The sequence below is a fragment of the Sturnira hondurensis genome, unplaced genomic scaffold, assembly GCF_014824575.4.
Source record: "Sturnira hondurensis isolate 20B ecotype Veracruz unplaced genomic scaffold, ASM1482457v3 Scaffold0022464, whole genome shotgun sequence".
NCBI classification, from domain to species: Eukaryota; Metazoa; Chordata; class Mammalia; order Chiroptera; family Phyllostomidae; genus Sturnira; species Sturnira hondurensis.
Genome location: NW_028095095.1, coordinates 931,428 through 954,850, shown reverse-complemented (window position 1 = coordinate 954,850; position 23,423 = coordinate 931,428). Strand labels below are relative to the sequence as shown.

At 41.9% G+C, this 23,423-nt stretch overlaps 1 protein-coding gene across 1 annotated transcript in view; it reads right to left on the bottom strand.

Annotated features, from left to right (window-relative positions):
• The window catches only part of CNTNAP2 (contactin associated protein 2), a 1,160,842-nt gene that overhangs the window by 761,233 nt on the left and 376,186 nt on the right, over positions 1-23,423 (bottom strand). The window contains exon 9 of the mRNA XM_037035585.1: positions 10,365-10,514. Within this exon, the coding sequence (XP_036891480.1) occupies positions 10,365-10,514 (150 nt within the window). The remainder of the gene's footprint in view (positions 1-10,364; positions 10,515-23,423) is intronic.

The window sequence follows — 23,423 nt, the reverse complement described above, 5'->3', positions numbered from 1 at the left end:
CCCCCCAGCAATCACCACATTGTTGCCCATGCCCATGAGTCCTTTTCTTTTTTTGGTCAATCCCTTCTTCTTCCCGCCCCCCGCCCCCATCCTCTGCTTTCCATCTAGGAGTCTGTCCCCATTTCCCTTGTTAGCTCAGTTTGTTTATTGGATTCTACAGATGAGTGAAATCATATGGTATTTATCGAACTCTGACTGGCTTATTTCACTCAGCATAAGGTTCACCAGGTCCATTCATACTGTCCCAAAGGGTAAAATTTCCTTCTTTTTCTTTATGGTCGAGTAGAATCCCATTGTGTAAATGTCCCATACTTGTTTTACCCACTCATCTAGGGATGGACACTTGGGCTGCTTCCACATCTTGGCGATTGTAAATAACCCTGCAGGGAACACAGGGGTGTGTATGTCCTTTTGAATTAGTGTTTGGGGTTCCTTTGGATGTGTTTGTGTAAGTGGGGTTGCTGGGTCGCACGGCAGATTTATTTTTAAGTTTCTGAGGTGTCTCCATACTGTTTTCCATAGCGGCTGCGCCACTCTGCATTCCTACCCACAGTGCACCAGGGCTCCCTTCCCCTGACATTCTTAAATTTCCCTTCGAATCCTGAACTGCCCCCCTGTGCTCTCCACCCCCCCTTCTAGGTCTGTGTCATCTTTGACCAACTCGCTTTGATGTTATTAATAGATTCTTTGATTTTTAAAAAAAGTGTTTCTCAGGAAAGGGAAGACAGTAATGCCTTAGAATTGCTGCTCAAAGACTTCTTACTCTTTCTACAGCACAAATGCCCCTAAGTAAAGGGCAGAAAAAAATGTTAGGCATCATTAGAGAGCTATACACTGAATTGAGCCAGTGACTGAAGACAACTGATTGATGACACGAAGACCCACACATCCAGACTACGGTCCACCGTGGACAGGAGAGGCCCGCCCCCGGCCCTCCTCCTCGTCTCCCCTTGGGGCACCGAGGGCCGCATCTCACCCTGGAGGCCGGAAGAGCAGGACTCTGGGGCAGTCACAGCCTACGTTCCAGATCCACCAGTCAGCTGCTTACAACGTGGAGCAGGCCTCCCTACGGTGGAGAAGCTTCAAAGACAGGTTCTAGCACGACTCCATGAAGAGGAAGCCTTTTGTAACTCTTCCGGTTCGCTTGCTTTCCCCGCAGATCACTCTGCGACCCGTGGTGGTGGTAGAAGACGGGGTGCATTTCCCTCTGTGTGTGGGGGTGGGGCGGGGTGCACAGGCCCCTGGCCATGAACCAGCAGACACAAGTCGTCAGAGGGCTTATGGTATTTTCTCGGCCCATTCCTAATTCTGTTTAATTTTTCCTCCCAGCCTCCAAGTGAGGAGTGGAGAGGTCATAGAACTTGATAAAAACACCACCTGCCTTTTCTCTTGGTCTTTGTCTATTGAGCTTGAGGTCGAAATGGCATATTAGAGGAAAAGCTCTCTTTCCCTCTAATTTAGTTACGGCTTTTATGTTCAACTCCGGATTCTGCCAAAGGCTTTATTAAGGCAGGTGGAAGNTGGGGCGGGGTGCACAGGCCCTTGGCCATGAACCAGCAGACACAAGTCGTCAGAGGGCTTATGGTATTTTCTCGGCCCATTCCTAATTCTGTTTAATTTTTCCTCCCAGCCTCCAAGTGAGGAGTGGAGAGGTCATAGAACTTTATAAAAACACCACCTGCCTTTTCTCTTGGTCTTTGTCTATTGAGCTTGAGATCGAAATGGCATATTAGAGGAAAAGCTCTCTTTCCCTCTAATTTAATTACGGCTTTTATGTTCAACTCCGGATTCTGCCAAAGGCTTTATTAAGGCAGGTGGAAGTTATGGTATCTGTCGAGTGCTCAGCCATTTCTGCTTCCAGACGGGGGAGGAATGGAGTGCACCCCTGAAGTCTGGCTGAACTTCAGTACTTTCCACACCACACATCCCGCGGGTGCCCGAGGGTAGGAGCCTCTCTTCCAGTGAGGATCCCTGGTCAATGAAAGCACCTCGATCTTTCAACCTTATCACTTCCATCAAAAAACCGAACAACAACAAAGAAAATGCCCTGAGGCAACCTATCTGTGGTGCGGTTCCTGATAAATCATCCGTTTAATAATCAATCTTTATATCTTTGGCAGAGGAATCTGCCCTGTCCCACTCTGCAAATGACAGCAGTCCCTGCCACTTCACATCTGTGTCTGAGAGACCATCTGTCTCAGCTGCAGACTGGGAGCAGCCGGCTGCCTTCGTTGACCCTGGGTAGTTTGGAGACAGAAAAAACTGTGCTCCACACAGCTCCCCGCTGCATAAGTTGCTGAATTCACAAACTGCAAGATTTTGTTTTTAGCAGGGAGTTAAAACGTGTATCTCTGATCTGCATCCTTTGCTAAGAGCTATTCCCGAAGGAAACCAGAAGCTTCCTTTTATCTTCGCCCACTGAAACAGATTCCAGTGCCTCGTCTCTGACACTCCCTTAACGGGAGTGTCCTGGGGAGGTCGGCTGGGGACAAACTTGAAAGAAGAAGGCTCACCTCACTTCTCCCTTATGGTTTGTTAAGAAGAGACCGCATTCCTCATCCTGACTTACCATCTGTTCTTTTGTCCTAACGTACTTTAAAATTTTTTTCTAAAAATTGCCTGTAGATATTTTTCATAAGCTCCAGCTTATTTAGGCCTACTAGACCCTCTGATGTTTTCCTAACAGTTAATGCTCTCAAGATCTTTGCTTTCTGATCACCTAATTCCTGCTAAGGTGTTGCTGGCTGATAATGGCTTAATGTATCAACCTTTACGGAGAGCACCAGCATTTCCACAAGTGCTTCTAATTCCTTCGCCACGAAGAGTGAAGGATTTCGGGTATTCTACGGAAAGGACCCTGGAGAGAAGAGATTTTCCCCTGAACTCCCACTAATCACAGAACAGATTTTCAAGTACTTATCTACACCTTAAGCCTCATTCCTGTACATGACCAGAGAACGGCCACTAGGGGGCGATGTCACGCACATTCTTCACGGTAGACCTCAGGCAGCTGTGAAGTGAGGGGAGGAGGAGCCCTTCTGGGGAGGTTGCTATGAGAGCGCTCATCTGACTTTTCAGGCTATTTATTCTGATCTGATGGGTTTCCTTTAAGTGTTAATATAAGAATATTTGGGGGAGCATTTAAAGGCATAATTACAATTTTACCTGGAAAGTAATTAAGAAAATGCCAATGGAATGCAGGCATCTAGTGAACAATGTATTTATGTTGGTTAAAGGCGAGCGCCCCGAACCAGACAAGCCAAGAATCAAAGCCTCGCTGGCTCTTCCGAGTGGAGGGTTCTTAGGCAAATCACAGAACTTCAGGCCTAATTTCTACCTGTGTTCATTGTCCCGTGATAGGACCATCTTGAGGATTAAAAAGTTAAGTAAAATGCTCAGAGTAGTTGTTGCAACACAGTAAAAAGTGTTGATAAATCATCCATTTATCATCCCAAACCCTTCAAGGCAGCTTTGGGGTTTTAGGGTTCCTACAGGTAGTCATCGCTTATCTGAGCAACAAATGGAAAATGAGCGTATTTCTGTTGAGATTCTCAGATGCATCAGTCTGTCCATTCACTGATTTTTCTTACATTCTTTGGTTCATGCAGCTTGCATTAAGCACCTATTATATTAGAAGTTGAAAACCTGTGATATTTCACTCATATATGGAATCTAATGAGCAAACTGAACTAACAACAATATAGAGACAGAATCGTAGATAGAGAGCAGGCTGGCAGCTCTGGGGGAGGGCTGGGGGTGGAGAGATGGAGTCAAAAAGAGAAAAAAGAGAGAAAGAACTCATGAACAAGGACAACAGTGTGGTGACTGTGGAGGTGGAAGAGGGTATAGAGGAAATAAAGGGTGATGGGAACATTTCAAATGCATTAAAATAATGAAGTCCAGTGATTGAAAAAACAAGGAAGCTATTCCTCCTGCTCTTAAAGCACTTGTTTCTTTGCAAAAAAAAAAAAGATAAATTAGAAATGCACCTGTCCAAAGAAATATATATTAAAATGTGAAAATAAGTTATAGAAATATTTATCAAAAAATTTAAGAGGAAAAATTAGAGATTTTTAAAAGGAAAAACTAGGTGTTTTAATATAGAAGCAGGGCATGAAAACTATATAAGTTAACTAAATTCACACGAAGTTCAGTCAAGGGCCAGCTATGTGCCACCTGACATGGAACGTGACTGACAAGCAGACCATGAGGAGCCCCTAGAACAAAGAAAATTCCTACAAAGATGGGCTAATGGCTCCTCACCCCTACCTCATTGTTTACCCATATCACAAAGGGAACATAGAACCTGAAATATGCCTTGTACAGGTTCAAGTTCATCCCAACGTTCTTCCCATACCAGTGATTTCCACAGGCATCACAAACAAATGTAAGGTCCATCTTTAAGAGATGTTTGGCTGTCTAAAACTCTGAGTGGCTTTTCTTTCTCATCCTCTTTGCTCAATAAAACCTGCTTTCTCCACTGAAACTGCTTGACTGGCTCCTGTTTCCCAAAATCCCCTATGGGCTCGCACTGGAGTCCCCAAGGGGGACTCGCTACCCAGCCCTCAGCATCTGTTCTAGAGGACAGCTGTAACTCCCAAAGTTAGTGTCTGGGGAAAGAGTGCACGGCTTCACAAGTTACACATCAGTGCCACAGTAAGAGGTGGAAATACAAGGTTGCGCGGATCACATTATCTCAGTTGCACATCTCAGATGCCTCGCTTCTTTTTAAGCTACAGACCGTTTCCTACTTGCAAAGGTGGTTGTCCTGGCCTCCTCATTTCCATTTCTCCAGATCAAGCAATCGTGACCACAGTTCTACTTTTCCATGTGGCTCCAGTACGTGCGCGCGCGCGCACACACACACACACACACACACACACACACTATGAAAGGTACCACTGTTTACCTTTGGAGCGAAAGAGAAAAGCTTTTGAGTAACAACCAACCTTAATTTCAGTAACTTTTAGTATTTTGAGGAATGGTGACATAACAATTCTCCTTTAATTTAAGACCAGGAAATATACTGAATTAGGCTTTTTGTGGGGAATAGAAGAAAAATTGGGAATGGCAGAGAGATGTGAATACATGATTAGAGGATGTTCTATTGCTTTTAAAAGACTATTTAATTTTGTTACTCTAAATTATTTGTTATAAAAAGCTTCAGGCTAGGATGAGGCATAATTGAAAACTTGGAAAGGAAATAAATCCACTTAAATGCATTTCCCAAATTCAATATCCTTAGATTAAGCAACCATATACAGGTTTTCAAAAGTTGCCCAAGGAGCAAATAATAATATTGGATGCCACTTTATTATGTAAAATTGGGTGCACAGACTATAATCAAAATCAACTGCTTAATATTAAACAGAGGAGTTCTTACACAGATTGCTAATTAACCCCCGATATTTATTTCTCCCTTCCTGCACGGATTTGGACATTTAGCTGGGCACCTGGTTACCTGATCTCCCTTGGGACCCTGTGAGCTGGATCCAATAGGTGTCTCCTATACAACAGGTGACTCAGTTGAGTGACCTTAAAGGAAGTAGAGCACCGTCCATCATTCCTTTCTCCCTGTGTCTGCCTGGAATTTGGAGATAACATCCAGAGCTTACACTGCCACTTGGGATCGCAAGGTGAGTGAAGATTAAACGCTGAGGATGGTCAAGCTGGAGGATGGAAGCAGCCTGACTTTTCATGGAGCCCCTGGACCCCTTCAGAGCCTGACCTCCCCCTTTTCCATCACTGTCTCTGTCACTCAGAGCTGAACCTAACTCAAATGAACACCTTTTTTTTTTTTGGCACTACATTTAACAACAGGATGCTAAGTGTGACGGAACCTACAAAGTTTCTGGAATTGCCCACGCTAGGTACCAGGCCCTGAAGCCTGACACTAGGCAATGCTCAAATGCCGATGTGCTCTGGCTCCTCCTCGTTGTGTGCAGCAAGGTGTTGAGGAGAGTAATGAACTCAGTCTAGAACTAGCCAGCCTGCAGGCTGAGATAAGAGTGAGACCAGTTGGAAACGGAGGGTGTTCTCTGATTATTTCGGCAATCTGAATTGACGGAGAACCCCCACTTTCCGGGCTTTAAAAGGCAAACAAAGAGTAGTGCCCCAAATGAAAGCACAGTAGTTGTGAGCCATAGCTACCGAGAGATAGCCCGAGAAGGACGACAAGCTGTGGTCTGAGATGTCTTTTATTATCTCCGGCAAGAGTAAAGCTGAAACAAATGCAGGGAGGGAAGAGAGTTGAAGAAACAGACTCCTCATTTATTAGGTACAAGAGCTTGTTCAAAATCATGCATTACCTTAGCACTAGCCNAAGAGTAGTGCCCCAAATGAAAGCACAGTAGTTGTGAGCCACAGCTGCCGAGAGATAGCCCGAGAAGGACGACAAGCTGTGGTCTGAGATGTCTTTTATTATCTCCGGCAAGAGTAAAGCTGAAACAAATGCAGGGAGGGAAGAGAGTTGAAGAAACAGACTCCTCATTTATTAGGTACAAGAGCTTGTTCAAAATCATGCATTACCTTAGCACTAGCCTCGCAAGAAGTAAAAGTACTTTTAAGTCTCATCATCTTCCTGCTACACTCAGCCAGATCCCGCTGAATTTCACCCGAAGTCCAACTGAAACGTCCTTTGGATCTTTCTCAAACATAGTTTCCACATATAGCATTAACGACATATAAGGTCTGTCTGGAAAAAGTCCAGCCATTTTAATATAATGAGAGTGGTTTGCACAACATCGATGTAACTTGGCAGCCTGGGAGAGTGGGCTGGAACGAGTGGGTGGGAACACTGACAACTTTGCTGTACTAGTCCGTGGGGGTGGTAGATGCTGTTGAGTGAGCGTGTGCGCCGTGTGGCTGTCGCATTCAAACTGACTGAGTGAGGAGTGCAGTGAATCTGCATCCAGTTTTTGTGTTAAGCTTGAACATTCCTTTGTGGAAACTATTCGGATGATTCCGGAGGCAGCAGCTCTGGGCAACTGGTGATCGGGGCAACTTCATCACAACGACATGCCTGCTTAGGCATCACGTCTTGTACAGAGATTTTGGGGGAAACATCAAATCACTCAGGTGACTCAGTCCCCCTACAGCCCAGATGTATAATTGGTGCCCTGAGACTTCCGGCTTTTCCCAAAACTAAAATCACCTTTGAAAGGGAAGAGATTTCAGACCACCAGTGAGATTCAGGAAAATGCGACAGGGTGGCAGATGGTGACTGGGAGAACTGCGTGAGGTCCCGAGGTGCCTACTTTGAAGGGGAATGAGACATCATTGTCCTATGTTCAATGTTTCTTCTATCTTGTATCTTCTTCAATAAATGTCTCTATTTTTCATAGCACACGGCTGGATATTTTTCTGGACAGATCTCATATAACCAGGGAGGCACTGAGACTGTTTGCTGACAGCTTTTCTCAATGGCAGATCAGCAGCCCAAGAGGGAGGAAATATGCTCTTGACGGCTGGGTTTGAAAACCAAAATCTGTAAAGTAAATAGCAATCTACAAAGCCCTCATCTCTTATAAACTCTATGCCATAAATTTGTGGTTATAGCTGTTTGCTTACTCATCCAGCTGGAAATAGAGCCAAACGGACCTTAGACGTTCCGCTAACTCATCCCCAGCCAAAGATACCGCCCTGTCATTTGGATGGGTAGAAATTACCAATTGTTCTCTTACTGACCATTTATGACCCATCGCCTAGGACGACAATAAAACCTGTTGGCCAAAAGCCCATCATATTAAATACGTCTTTGAAGGAAAACCTGTTGGGCTATTGGGCTGTGCTGGTTCTCACATCAGTAAGGCATCTTGTTTGATTTTCCTCCACCCACCAAATACTTATTAAAAGCCTTTTTAAACTTAGTTAAGTTTAACTTCCCAGAAATACTGTGGATGAACACAGAAGCAGAGGTCTAGGTTAGGACTTTGGTCTCTGAGTTGCCGCTCAACATAGTGTCAGGCCTCGGAGGGAGAAATGCCTTGGTAGGGGGGTCAGAGGGCTTGAGGTCAGGTTCTGGCTACAAACTCAGTGACCAAGTCAGGAGAGCTCTTTGGGCTTCTATGTTTTCTTTTTTAAAAAAAGGGAACAAAATGCTTGCCTTTTCCATTTTTCAGAATGTACTAATTCATTCATAAATATTTATTCATCATCTACTATCTTGTAGGAATTTTTCTAGGACCTTGGGGGATACAGTAGGGAATAAGACATCCTTATAAGATAAATGCTGTCAAGTAGACTTATTCTAATAATTAGAAAAATATATATAAATATAGTGATATGTAAGTTTTTTAATATAAGCAAATATACATGTGAATATTAATAGCTATATTTCCAGAAGCAAACATGTGTATAAGAAGTTTAAACCAAAGTCTTTTCTAATGCAGTGTATTTGTTTCAATTTCACATCGCGTGATTTAAAACAAGACAGGCAATAACCTAATGAAAGACATATTGATCTCAACAACAAACCTAGCACTTTAAAGATGTCTCTGTATTTCATTGATTAAAAAATCGTTTTCTGCCAGGATGCATTCTTTAATACAGACAACATGCTAAGTTTACACTACAATACTCTTTTATATTCAGTACAATTTATCATTATGAGAATCTTCCTTTTTCTTCATTTTTTCATTACTTAATGATCAAGATACATGTACGTAGCCTCCAAGATGGTCCCAACAACCCTTGTCTCCTTGGGACATCCCCTCCTGGAGTACGGGTTGGACTCAGTGACTCACGGCCAACAAGCTGTGTGTAACCACAGTGGTGGACAGCATTTACAACACTGAACTCTAAGAGACCTCAGGTTTACATCTTGGCAACTCTCTCTGGCTTACGCCTTTCCTCTCCCCTCCCCATCTCTCTCTTCTTCCTCCCTCCTCAGCACCCGATTCAGTCCCATCACCTACAGGAGAGGCCACAGGACGAAGAGAGACCCTGAAGGATCAGGGCCGCATGGAGGAGAACGAAGACTCCCCAGTCAACAACCAGCTGCAACGGCCAGCCAAGAGAGTGCACCTTCTTGGAAGCAGGACCTCCAACTCGTCAAGGTTTCACACGATACAGCCATACGCAGCGGCGTGGGGAGGACTTCCAGCCAGGCCACTCCTGAGTCTCTGATCTCCAGCAACTGGAAGATCCTGCTTGCTGTCGGAAGCCACCACGTTTTGGGGTAATCAGCTACACAGTAATAGGTGACAAATATATTGGGCTGGCCAAAAAGTTGTTTTGTTCTTTCCATACAACGGCTCTAGTAGTGCTTAGTTGTCTTTAATTTCATTTGAAAGAGTTTTGTCAGATTGTATTGTGGCAGCTGTCATATCAGCATGCATTTAAAAAAAAAACCTTATCAAAAGTGATGGATTTTTATTCAGCTCTTTTAACATAGAAAATGGAAGAAAATATGCAACATTTGTGGCATATTATGCTTTACTATTTCCACAAAAGGTAATAACTGCAAAAAGAAAGATCTGTGCAGTGTATGGAGAAAGTGCTGTGACTGATTAAACATGTCAAAAGTGGTCTGCAAAGTTTCTTGGTACTATTGACATGTTGGCAAAATTATTCTTTGTTGTGGGTTGTGTTACGCATTGGGAGATGTTTAGCAGCACCCCTGGCCTCTCTCTATTACAAGCCAACAGCAGAAGACAGCCAACATACTCAAAATGCCCAAATCGATGAAGTTGCTGGTGAAAATGGAAAATGTGTCCTTTTATTTTACAGGAAAAATGAATTGGACTTTTTTAAAACTGTCGTTCCAGTACCGTTGTATCCATTTTCTCCCTACCACTGTCCCCTGACCCACACCCACCCCCGACTTCCCACCCTCAGTCCTCCCCCACTTTGGCTCTGTCCATGGGTCCTTCTTGTTCCTAGATGACCCCTCCCCTTCTTTCCCCCATTATACCCCTCCCCCACTTTTCTGGTTATTGTCAGTTTGTTCTTTATTTCAATGTCTCTGGTCATATTTTGCTTGCTTGTTTGTTAAGTTCCACTTACAGATGAGATGATGTGGTATTTGTCTTTCACCGCCTGGCTTATTTCACTTAGCATAATGCTCTTGGGCCAACCTAATACAACCCAAGGACTGCTCCAAGAATGAGAAGATTCAGAACTTCATGCTTTACACCTCAAATATGTGAACTGGACCAGAAGAATACAGTGATGTAATTGTGATACCTTTATCACACAGACACAAATTTGCCACACTTTTTGGACTCAGTGGATCAGGACGGTTCACTTCCTGAGAGATCTATTGCATCCATGAAATCGGACATAAATACTACATAATCAAACTTGATTGAAAGTCTGTGGTTAGCAATGTCTTAGTTAACTGATATAGAAGATGGTGATCTTACCTCCGAAGAAGTACTTCTCGCCAGTTTTAACTTGGAGAGGACTATTGGTTCGCACTGCTGACGCCTCATCTCCGTCGATGGTGAGAACGGCAAAATTCTCCTTGGCCAGGAAACGAACCTCATGCCACTGTCCATCATTCAAGCCAGCGCCTGTTAAGGATAAAATAAAAGTGAATTTGCTTCCTTATGATGGCTCACTTTAAGACCACGTTTAATACTGACCAAGTCAGAACTTTGTAATTAAAGATTAATATATTTTCATCGAGGAAAATTATGTGCTACTGACTACTGATCTCTCCTGTTTCTTTAACATCTTAAGTGGACCATTGAAGCTTAGTCTCCATTGAACCAAATAAGAAATAATTATAACCCAATCTAAGGAGAGAAGACTAATGTGCCGTTGGGTACGTGGGAGAATGAATGAAGTAAATAAAGTTGTTTGGAAGATTCTGATGAACTATTATAATTTAATAGCTTATATTTTTGGTAAGCTTTATTAGACTCTAATATAAGAAAATGGATTTATGATTTTGTCTAATGCCCTTCTTTTTAATAAATGTTTTTGTATTATTACATTTTTTCAATAAACACACTTGGAAAGTATAGTTTATAGAAATGAAGTTTTAAAAAATAAATGTGTCAGTAGGTATAGGTTTTTTGTGCTGACCACTATGAAGAAACAAGGGAAACAATACCAGGATTATATGATCATTTACCAATAAGGTGTCTTTATAATGAAGTAGATTGTATTTAAAAAAAAAAACTATAAATCAACAACTCCCACCCCTAACCATCACCTTTCACTGTTCCCCAGGACCAAGATCTTGGGAAACAAAAATTCTCCCAAGCGTTCTGTTACATGGACGAGAACGTTTCTCTTTCATATGCGTTCATTTTATGAGGAATAATTAGAAGATTAAGTCACATATAGAGAACAGCCACTGAACATAAATATCTGGGAAGAGATTAAAAAACACTAAGAGGCAGAGAAGTCTTTGAGGGTCCAGGTGGCCTTCTCCGACCTTCCACAGTTCTATGCTGTCAAAGGAAGAGATTCTGTTCTAGTTGGCTCCAGAGAGAATACTCTAGAATCCACAGGTAGAAGTTACTTGAAGGTAACACTTCAGCTTCACAACAGAAAGAAGCCCAGCAAGTAAAGGGCTCAGAAGTGGAAGGAGAGGGAATCATACTCATACTCACATATACATGTGAGCTGCTGGCCCCCAGCCTCTGCTCAGGGGCCTTGCAAACAGAAGCTTCTGCATAGCCCGGGAACTAAAAGTAGTTCTCACATTTCTACACAATTAAAAATAAATAAAAAGAGAAATATTCCATTACATGCCAAAAGTCCATATAGCCTTCAGATGTTAGTGTCCACGTGAAGTTTCATTGGCATATAGGCCGGCTCATATGCCGACACATTGTCAGAGGCAGAGCAGAGTCAATAGCGGCTTCGGAAACCACTTCACTGGCAGCCCTGAAACTGTTAACACTTCCCGTGTGGTCCTTTCTAGAAAGACCGTAAGCGAGTGGTTTTTTGGGGCCATTACACAGACATACCACTTTAAGAAAAAGTGAAGGCCTGTTGGAGCTTAGAAGATAGTCACCTACAGGTAGTGTTTCCTGATTTTATACTGGTAAATGTCCTTACAAATAATTACCTCTCTGGTATTCATTTCAGGATTTTGAAATTTTGATTTAGTGTTACACACTGGAGTATATTTTATTTCAATGGAGCAAAACAGAAAAATCCCTGCCCAAAAATAAATAATAGTAAGTGATTCCCAAACTATGAAATGTATAGTACATATAAATACACAGAAGAATACACATTTTGGTACTGAAATTACTATGCAAATGCAAACCTTATTCTGAAATTGAAATCAGTTAGCTGTCTGACAAGTAGTTGTGTTTACTGAAATACTCCCTTCTCACGCAGGTTTGCTTTGGGTTCCCTAACGGAACTGAGGCGCAGAAGACTGCATATTTTCTGTAGCATTTTCCTTTAAAGGGAAAACAAGGATTGAGCAGAAGAGTACATGGTTTTGATTTTTTTTTTTTGTCTCCACAATGTGAGGAACTCTGCTTTGAAATTCATTTGGGGGCAAGGATTCCAGGGACATGAATGTTACAAATGTTCATTCCCAAAATTTAATCTTAATAATCACACACCCAGATCAAGTCCTTGGTAAGGTATCTTCATCTGACAGTGTCTTGTTCTAAGTGGTAGACCAGAAAGCCTCACTAAAAATCCCTGTGAAAATATTTTCTTCACAAGAGGAATTTGTGAATAAAGAGCATGGGCTTAATTGTTCATGGACAAATGTTTATTCTTCCAATCAGATTAAAATAAAAAGGTTACTCTATTTCTTTAAGGAACTTAATTACTAGAGACATTGGACCTCAGATAAGCAGCCTTTTTGATAGCAACCACTGAGACATGTGAGTTTGAAGTGTTATTTCTATTCATTTTAGTTCCAATTATTATTTTGAACTTTTATTATTAATCATCAAGAGGCAAGCCATACCAGTCTATGATAGGAATGGCCCCCAAATATATATAAAATGAAGTTCATTCTTCAGTGGGGCAAGAATGATCTTATTGCTCAAAAGGAAAGCTGCCACTTCTTTGAATTTTTCTTCATCTGTATGGTATAAAAAATAATACCCTGGAGGTTCTCTCCAGAGAAGAATCTAATTTCATGATCTCTGTATATGTGAGTATGTACAGATATACTGTTCTAAATAAGCTCTATATGGTGGTCACTCTGCTGAGAATGTTACTTGCATTTGACTCACTTACAATACACAGAAAATAAGTACACATACAATTTTCCCTCTAATAAGTAGGTGAGAAAACAATCTAATAAAATGTAAGCCAATGTGGCTAATAAATAGCAGAGCTTAGAACTGGAACTCAGCTATGTCTGGGTCCAGAGGCTGAATTCTTACAAAAAACAAACACTAACAAAACATGTGAAATTGTCTCTGTGCTTCCATGGTCAGAGTTGTCTTACACTACGCACACACAAGCACACACACTCATTTCCATCTGCTACCACCACTGGACAGGAGCTCAATTTTCAGGGATGTTCTTGACTCATGTAGTATCAGGGTTGTAAATACGGAGGTGCCACCAAGTTCCAGCACTTTCGCTGTTGTGCCGGAGCATCCCACATACCACAGGTCTTTCGCTATTTTCTTACATTGACTTGCATTCTTAAAATTCTGACTCAAATGGGAATTTGATATGACAGGCTTGAGAAGCAAATTCTAGCAGCTTCCCCAAGGCACGTTAGCATGAGCTCAGGAGTGTTTCTGAAAGCCATCTCTTTGTATTGTGAGACTCTGCGCAAAGGGAACTCTGTCCACTCTTTCCGCTTTACAACGAGTGGATCGGTGCTCCTGAACATGCGGTCTTGTTGTTCATTTGTACAGCTAAGACCCTCAGCTACACCTCTGGACACTCAAAGAGCAGTTTTCCCCATCGTTCAGAGCTCAGCTGTCAAAATTTATAGTGAGAAAAGAGACGGTGTCAAAGTTTCAGCATATTGCACCCGAGTGTCCACTCTCTCCAGCGCGAGGGAGGCCAGAGCAACTGTGTAGGCAGCGCCGGCTACGGCAATAATATATGACCTCCCCTGCAGACAGACTCCCTAATGTGTTTTCCTTTTATCACTTCCTAGATCCTCTGCCATTAGGTTGCCTCTTGTGCTCCCCACACCGCTCATCGGCCATCAGGAAGAAACAGAATTAGTTTTGCTTCAGAGAAGCTAAAAGGCATTTCTTCCTTAAAGCATTTTTAAAATTAAGAATATGATTTAATAACTTTTATTTCACACCAAATGAAACATGAATGCCATCTAAGGGCTTTGGAACTCACTACCACATGGAATTCAGTCGGAGGACCACAGCCAATCAGATCATTGATATAAGAGATAAACTTGCAATACATACCAATTCGTTTACTCAGGTAAAATGTACTATCACCCTCAGTTTTATTAGGGATAACAAAGACCACAGATCACAAAGAACACGTCACTAGGTAGGACTAAAACAGCATTTCTCATTTGCTGCTAAAGAGGTGTTATTCCTCCACTCACTATTTTATGGCCAACGCATGTCCCAGGGAAGGGAGACACCCACCAGGGACCCACGCCTGTGACACGGAGGGTTCTTGATGACTGGGCAGTGGATCAGGACCAGTCTGATTTAAAAAGAAAATGCAGATTCTTGAACTTAGAAAAGAGACCCATGTCTCATATGCCTCAAATTTCCTGCACGTCTCAATGTGCCCAGCATCGTCTACACACACTGCATGCGTCACTGCCCTGCCTGCCTCTCCTCAACGGTGAGCAGTGAGGTCACCCAAAGATGGAAATGAGGTTGTAGATCCCACGGCTGCCCAGGAATCTGCCCAGGAATCGGGGCGCTGTTTGCTCCTGCCCTTGCTAACCTGGGCACCTTACTTAACCCTTCTGTGCCTCAGGCTTCTCTTCTCTAAAGTGCAAGTCCTGGTACCCCCTTTACAGGTGTCTTCAGAAGAACAGATGAATCGAGTTTGTAATAGCACTGAAATGGGGCCTGGCAATTAGGACGCAGTATGTCTATATGATTAGATCAAAAAATAAAGGCGCTTTGATTCATCTCATTTCGCAGAACAGGAAACTGAGACTGAAGTTGAGGACTTTTCCTCCGGGGGTTACTCACCTCACAATTACAGACACTGGCGTATCTGTTCTAAACAGCCTTCTCAACAAGACAGTAGGGTAACACACCTTAACCCTGCAGACACTATGAATATACACATTTGACCACTGGGGATAAAAAACACGTTCTAATGTTAGGTTAACGGGCACTTGAGGTTTAGAAAAAACACGTCTAGGGACAGCATGATGCATGGGAAAGAACTCCTGTATTGAAAAAGCTCAGAGGCGAAGATGATTTGCTCTGAAAACCTGGGCCGTATGTGTTACAAGGTTATGATGGAGACACTGATGTTAAAGCTGCATGTCAATAAATGAGAACGAAATCATTTCCCCGAAGTGAGAGGGAAAATGGGAGGGGCTGCCGTGTCTTTGGGGTGACAGTCTCCTCAGGCACATGTGACACATTCTCCTGTAAGAGACTGAGTGGGGTTAAAACAGGGGTGTCTGACCTACTGAGTTGCCCTCCGAGGGACAGAATAAAGCCATGGTCAAGAGCATGGGCCTTGAGGTCGGACATCTGGGGACAAATGCTCACTTCATGGCTGAGCCTTCAGCCAGTTAACCTCTTTCAGCCCCCATTCCCTTCTCTGTGGAGTGGGAATGATACGAGTGTCTGCTCCACGCGGTTCTCGTGAGGACTCAGGGCATGACACCTTATCGTTCGAACAGTGCCTGGCACACAAGTAGCACTCCGTGAGTATTAGTTTATTGCTCTGGGAGGGAGCCTGGCTCTCCACCCATCAACTTGAGTGGTTGTATTTCGATTCTGTAAGCATCAGCAGTTGTGAAATGATTAAAATTGGTTTTCCTTATGAACAAATAACCTCCTGCCCAACACACACCTGAGAGTGTGAGAGCAGTGGTGAGGAATCTGAATATTTGGGGAGGTAGCTCAACATACTATGTCTCTTGTCAGTCTTACCCTATGTGTCAGTGTAGATGAACATGGAGAACATTATGGCAAGTGAAATAAGCCAGTCAGAGAAAACCAAGGACCTCAGGATTTCACTCCTATGTGGAATCTAATGAACAAGATAAAGTAATGAACCAAATAGAGACAGACTGATAGAGAACAGTGATGTATTATAGAATTATGCACTTGAAACCTATATGATTGTAGTAACCAATGTTGCCCTTATAAATTCAACAAAAAAACACTAAATTGTGAGATGTCAAAAATATCAGAGTCGACAACTTTTAAAGCACTTTGGAGCAAAATGTGTTGCTTAAAACTAGATTATTTAATGGATGTGGTTTTGAATATCCATGTAATAGTTTCAAAAATTAAACCCAATTTCAAGCAATGCTTTTTTTCCCCTCATGGTGACTAACTTTGAGGACACTGAAATAAACCATAATATGTATTTTGAAAAGCATTTTACTTTAAAAAATACACTACTGCCACAGTTTTGATTTAATTTTAAACTGCAAGATCATTTGGTATTACTTTATAACAGATACCTCCAATTCTTCCTTAATCCTAATGATGGAAACTTTTCAATTATACAAAAGGAGACCTATATTTTTACAGAGAGTTTTTAACCCAAAATAACTATCTTTGAAATCCTATTCTAGCTTCTGGTTTTAACTATTTTTCTCATGAGACAACTACTTTGTTTTACAATATTTTCTCTAATATCCCCCTAACTTATAATTGTTGGGAGAGCGTGTTTTGTGTGAAAATGTAAAATGTTAATGAAACATGTTCCATCTAGGCTTTCTGACGGCATTATTTTTTAAGTGATACTCTTGAGGTGGCTGCTTTGATTGAACTAGAAGAAACAGATGTTGCTCTTATCAGAGACAAGAAGAAAAGACTGTTTTAACACATATCGGAAAAAAGAAAGTATTTAAAATATAGTAGCAAAGGAAGATGTAACATCTGTTGGAATATCGCTTCAAATAAAATCACAGTGACTAGAGTTTTCAGTCTTTTGCTCAACATTCAATCCTGAGAGAAAAATTTCCTACAATATGAATCCATCTTTAGGCAGTTATGCTGTTTTCTGATATGGTAATACTATATCTTGTAAGTTAGCAGTTATCTATTTATGCAATAAAAAGGAAAAGGAAGTAGGCATCTCAGATGAGACCAGGCACGTTCAGGGTGGCGTGGCTGTGTACAGAAGTAGGCATCACTATATAAATATGCCACGTACCATTTCTTCTTTGTCCATAGACGTTCCCTCCTGTTAGGAAATTGATCCAATTCAATCTTGCTCACTCCTACAAGCCAATCCGAACCACCTTCTATATACGACCACATACAACCAGACAGAATGTGGAATAAGGTTCTCGGGCAGGCATGAAACACTTCTATTTTTTTAAACTGAAAAATCTGCCGAATGCGTTTCTGAAGAGGTATAGACAGATGCCGCCTTGGTACATGTCTTCTCTGGAAGAGCTACCAGGATGGAGCCTTTCGGGACATAAATACACAGGGGAGAACACCCTGCTCAGCTTTGTTCATGGGCTGCTAGAGAGAGCCCTTCACTGAATGTGTGTGTGTGGAATCTTAGGGATGGGTTGTATTCTTCGCTTTGAGGCTCCTGGAATCTGAGAAAGGCAGAGCTTAGGGTAATAAGTTTTATAATGTTGCCTGCACATTAGAGTCATTCATTTGGGGCAACTTTTAACGTTCCACACCAAAACCTCCAAATGTTGTTGAGGAAATTAAGAGCCAAATAAAGGGAGATTGTATATACACCATGCAGTCCTAGTCAAAATTGGTCTTTGTAGGAAAATAAATACAAGATTTTATAATGTATAAGGAAATACTTTTAAAAACTTTAAGTATTCCAAATAATTAAAAGAAAAAAATCAGAAGATGTATGGCATGACTTAAAGATTTGCTCTTAAGCTATAATAATCCACCAAGAGATTAAAAATAGATCCACACGTATGTGGTCCATTATTTTTCGACAAAGACACTAAGGCAATCCAATAGAGAAAAACAAGGTGTTTTGTCATTGTTTTTGTTTTTTTCATCTATGGCCAATACCACCCTGAATGTGCCTGATCTTGTCTGGAAATAATTATATATCCATACAGGGTATAGTCAAACAAAGGGGTGTCATTAAGTAATAAAAATACGAACTATTGCTACAACATCACTGTTTTGCGCAAGAGAACGCAGGCCCAGAATACAACGTACTGAATGGATCTTTTTACATGAAATTCCAGAACAGGTGCGGCTAATCGATTGTGATAGAAATTGGGGCAGTGGCGGCCCACGGGAGAAGGGCGCGGGTCGGAATGGACTGGGAATCGACACAGAGGAACTTCCTGAGGTCATGAAAACGTTCTGTATTTGACTGGAGGCTGGATGCATAATAGTACATGTTTAGCAAAATCCACTGACTTGCATTTTTAACATCTGTGCATTTCACATACAGTTTACCCTCCTTTGCTGATTCACTACTTGTGAATTCACCTACTTGCTAAAATGTATTGGTGACCCAGTATGTTACGGTTTTCTCCAAAGGCACAAAATCACTTTCATAGGAGCCTAACCCTGTTCAAACAGCAAGGACATTTGCATCAGCTGCCCTTTTCCGGAGGGCACACCTCTCTGAAAAACGCCACGGAGCATATAGAAATAACTAAGATGGTTCCTGGTCTCAAGAAGTTTGCCTCTTGTACCATTTAATGGATTTAAATATTTTAACATACATTTTCATAATTTCCATGAGATGCTTCCCAATATCTCATAAACCGGAGCTGTAGGGCACAGGAGGGAAAAACAAAAAACACAGAGAGAAGCAGGATGTCGATGAGATGGTTTTGTACCAACTGGAGGTCTTCTGGGAGCCGTAACCCCAAGTGCGGGCATCTGCTTGTTTCCAGAGTCTAATTCAAACTCTGTTGATTGCCCGTCTTCATTGCTGCTCAAGAGGTACTAGTGTGACTACTGAGTACATGGTCCCTTCGTTGTCCCCGAAGCACGATAAGGAAAAAAGACGGCTACGTGTCATTATTGGTTGGTGACTATTTTTCAATTCTGTCACCTCAGTATTAAAGAGGTAATATTAAAAAATAGCGTAGAGAAAGAATAATAGGAATACCATAAATGAAGATGACAGCAATTTACTTTAGGTTAATTCCGGAATCCATTTTCTCATGTTTCTAAATTTTGATAACAAATTAAAAGCTTGAAGGGAATAACTGTCAGAATTTAAGGTTGGCTTTCTTTAAAACAGTACACATCATAAAATTCTCCCTGTTCTTTTAAATATTTTTGAAAGCGGCAGTTTCATATTCACCACAGAGGACTGTGAATTTGAGTGGGTTTGATTAAACAGCGGTGTTCACACCTGTGTATCCTGGACGACCACGATGAGACAGTGGTTGTCGGGTTGGAGAGATTTCCCAGCCACTCAGGGGCTTCGAACTCATGAGCTCAGACAATGATCCTGACCAGAGCCCTGGCCCGTTAGAAGGGTATTAAAATATTATGCTGAGGTACAATCCTTTACAATTTGAGTATAAATCATTGTTTTTAAACTACATCATAAAATGCATAATGGAACCATAGTGTCTCATTTCAGGCAATTCTGAATTACTCCCCTTGAGTAGAGCTCTGTTTTTTTACTTGACCATGAATAATTTTTGCCCTTGACTCAAAGCAGTGCCTATGAAATGTCCATAGGCCACAGACCCAGGTAAGAAAGTCAGGCTCCACCTCTCACAAGCAGCTACTTTTCTGCAAACTCTCTACTACGTTTTCTACTCCGTAACTCCTAGCAGGAGAGGCAGATTTGGTTGTTTCAGCTCAGCCATTGGCTCAGCTTCGGGCATTGCACCATGAAGGGCACGTCTCTATGCATCTGTGAACGACTTCTTCTGCACTCCTCAGTTCAACAATCCATTTGGACTGCCAGCAGCCTTTTGGTAGGGTCCCTCGTTTTTGGTGGCAGAATGAGAGAGGAAAAATGCTACAGATGAGCACACTGAAATAATATTTGTATGACTAAAGTTGCGCATAATATCTATACATATATATTACACATTTATTCTATTCATCTCTTTTTGTGAATTTTAACCTGAATGTCATATTATACAATATTAAAAATAAAACTGATAGCTTAAAATTAGTATTTTATAACAGTATAAATTTTAACAAGCACTGATTTACTTTTCAGTATGGTTTCACAGACCAGTATAATATACATAAGCTGTGTATATGAGTCAGCATATATGTGTGCCCAGAAATGTACCTCACTGCATGGCACACGGCACAGCAGTGTTGGACTCTGGATAGTGTAGGTACCAATATCACCTGAGACAACCGCTTGGCCTCTCTGGCCCGGAAATTCTTACCACTGAAATAAATGATCCATACCAGCTCATGACAGGGTTCCCCCACAACTTCAGACACTTAAAATACAACAGAAACACATCTGTGTGCTGTAGAGAGGAACAGAAAACCCGGGCAATGTATGGATTCGATCAAGTCACATCGAGCACATTAATAACATTATTAACACATAAAAAATACTTCCATTGCTGGAGCTGATTATCTGTCTCTGCAAATCTGCCCCTGCCCGGATGGGCGACTCTCCTACCCGAAGTAGATAGAACAGGCTTCATCTGAGATGCAAAGAGAAGACTCTTACTGACAACTGAGGGAGTCATTGCAAGTCTGCACTTAGAGGACGGGAAATGGCAGCCACGGGGGCTCAGAGAGACCTGGGAGCATGTGAGGGCAGGTGGCCCGGAGAGGCCACGTCAGTGCCACAGAGGCACTTCAAGGCCTGAACGGGAAAGTGAGGTAGAGGTAAGGGCGAGGGTGAGAGTGTGTGCACCTCGTGGCAGAAGTGCTCCAAAGGACTAAGCCGGGGTGCAGAGGAAGAGGCTGCCCAGATGTGTCCCCCAGGAGGAACAGCTGAGGGAATCTGTGCTAGACGAGACGCCTCCCAGCTCTGAAATTCTGTGATACGGATGGACAGTGACTGTTTTCTTATTGGCAGGTCATGTCCTGTCTAAAGAAAACACTCATAAGATCTACAGATGCCTTGGTTTCTTGTCCTACAGCACAGTTACCTTCCGTTAGTAGTTATCCACTGAACATTGTCAGGTGATGGATGCTAGACGGACACCCCTGTAGTTAGGGTCAATTACTGACTTCAGAAGCAACCTGGAGGGTTGGTGGTTTTTTGTCCCTTGATCTTGGTCCTAGTTGGTCCATAGGCGTATTCAGTTTTTCAAAAAACCTCAGGGAGCTGTAGCTTCACGATGCACACAGCTTCTACATGCACAGTGTTCAGGGATACGTTGGAGGTATTTCAGATTCGGTTCTAGACCGTCTCAGTAAAGCGAGCATTGCAATAAAGCAAGCCCTGACGTTTTTGCTGATGGAGGGTTTTGCCTTCGATTTGTAAAGCAGGTAACATGCATGTGGCACAATAAAGCAAAGAGCCAATAAAAGAAGCCGTGCCTATAGATCCCTAAAAGTTAATAAATCAAGATAAAACTATATAATATGTGACCTCACTGAAATATCTTAATGATGTAGAAAGTATTGAGGCTACTGTTATGTTTTAGGCCATGAGACAGATGTGTACTGAAGATACCAAAAACTTACTAAGTATGCGCACAGCTGTACAATAGTAAAGCAATCATAATTTCATAAAAAAGTGATAGCTATCAATTCCATTAATTTAACATGAAGTGTCATATATAAGAAGATAAGAGATACTGTTGGAAGACTATGTTAAGGTGGAGAGAGACATCATAAAAATTCTCAGGGGGCTTCAGGACACTTTTAAGGGCTTTCAAAGGTGATGTCACTTTTAAAATTATGTCTAATTTCATTCTAAATGCAGAGCTTTCCTTTCCTTGATTAACTTATCAACCATAATTACAACCCTGTCGTATCTCACAGATAGAGGGAATGCAAACTATTTAAATTCATAGAGCAAAAAACCCTAAACCCCTGTGACCTCCCCCCCAAAACCCCTCTGGCATAAAAATATTGACTTTCTTTTGTTCTGCTTTCCCTCTAAAGGTTACAGAGTCTACCATCTTGCCTTCATTTTAAATACTCTCTTAGGCTTTCTTCCCCATTTTCCTGAGCTCACCATGCCTGTATCTCTCGGATACAAAGGTATGACCAAGTGGCTTAAACGCTCCTATGTTCACAGCTTACAGATTCACTGCCATCCTAGCTCATTTAGTTGAAAGGTTCTCCATCTTTCTTCTTCTCTCAGCTACTTGCAAAAGCGTAATTTCATTGGAAGCAGTGGTTCACGATGCCAGCGATTCTCCATGGCAGGCCAAGCCTGTGGGTGGCTGGGGCTATAACTTTGAAAGGACTTATATTACTCGAGAAAGGAAATCCAAGTGGCTGGTTACTGATTTATACAGATTTCACTCTTTAAACATAGGTTTGTATGCGCTGTATTTATATAAGATGATATACTTCTATTGGGTACCCTGTATCCACATTTTATAACCTAAATACAGAGCACACTAACACTAATAGCTGAACCCCATGTCCCCTCCTCTGTGTCTAATTGTCTTCATAAGTACCCTACACACTCACACACTGACGCATTCCCAAGTGAAAGCCACATTCTCTGAGTAACAAGGAGAGAAGGTGAAACAGTAAGCCAGAATGTGCTGAGTAACCAGCTCTTGGTCGGAAGTTGACCTTGACCTGTAAGCTCTCCCTTTGAAGGAGGGGATCCTATCCATCCTTCAACAGAGATTTCATGGGGGACATCTGAGTCCACAGGCTGATAGGGTAGTGAACCCCAATTGCCAGTATGCCACCTGTTCACCATCTCACTTACCAGAGTCAAGAAAAGGGGTTGTGTGTCAATGCACCAAAAATTGATTCTCTGAAACTGGATTGATCAAAAATAATTCTCCAAAGAATCAACTGATGCATGACTGATTCACCAAATGCATCAAATGTACCATTTTCAGGTAATTGTGTTAAGGGCTATTCTTCCTGACTATATTCCATGAATATGAATACATTCTTCTTTTACATACATTCAGTAAATGTGCATATATTAGCATTTTATGGACTGTTCAATTTATCAAAAGGTGAGGGTCACAGGTTTCATCTCTAAATGAATATATTCATGAAAAACATATTCATGAGGAATACAGTCATGAACTAAATCGTCCCATGAATATAGTAAAAGAGGATATATTCAGTGAGTTCCTTCATTCCTTGATTTAATACTATGCGCCATGCAATGCCCTAGACCACGGGTGTCAAACTCATTTTCACCGGGGGCCACATCAGCCTTGGGGTTGCCTTCAAAGGGCCGAGTGTAATTTCAGCTCCTTATCAGTGAGGGTAGTAGTTATATTTACACAGCCCCAAAACTACACTCTG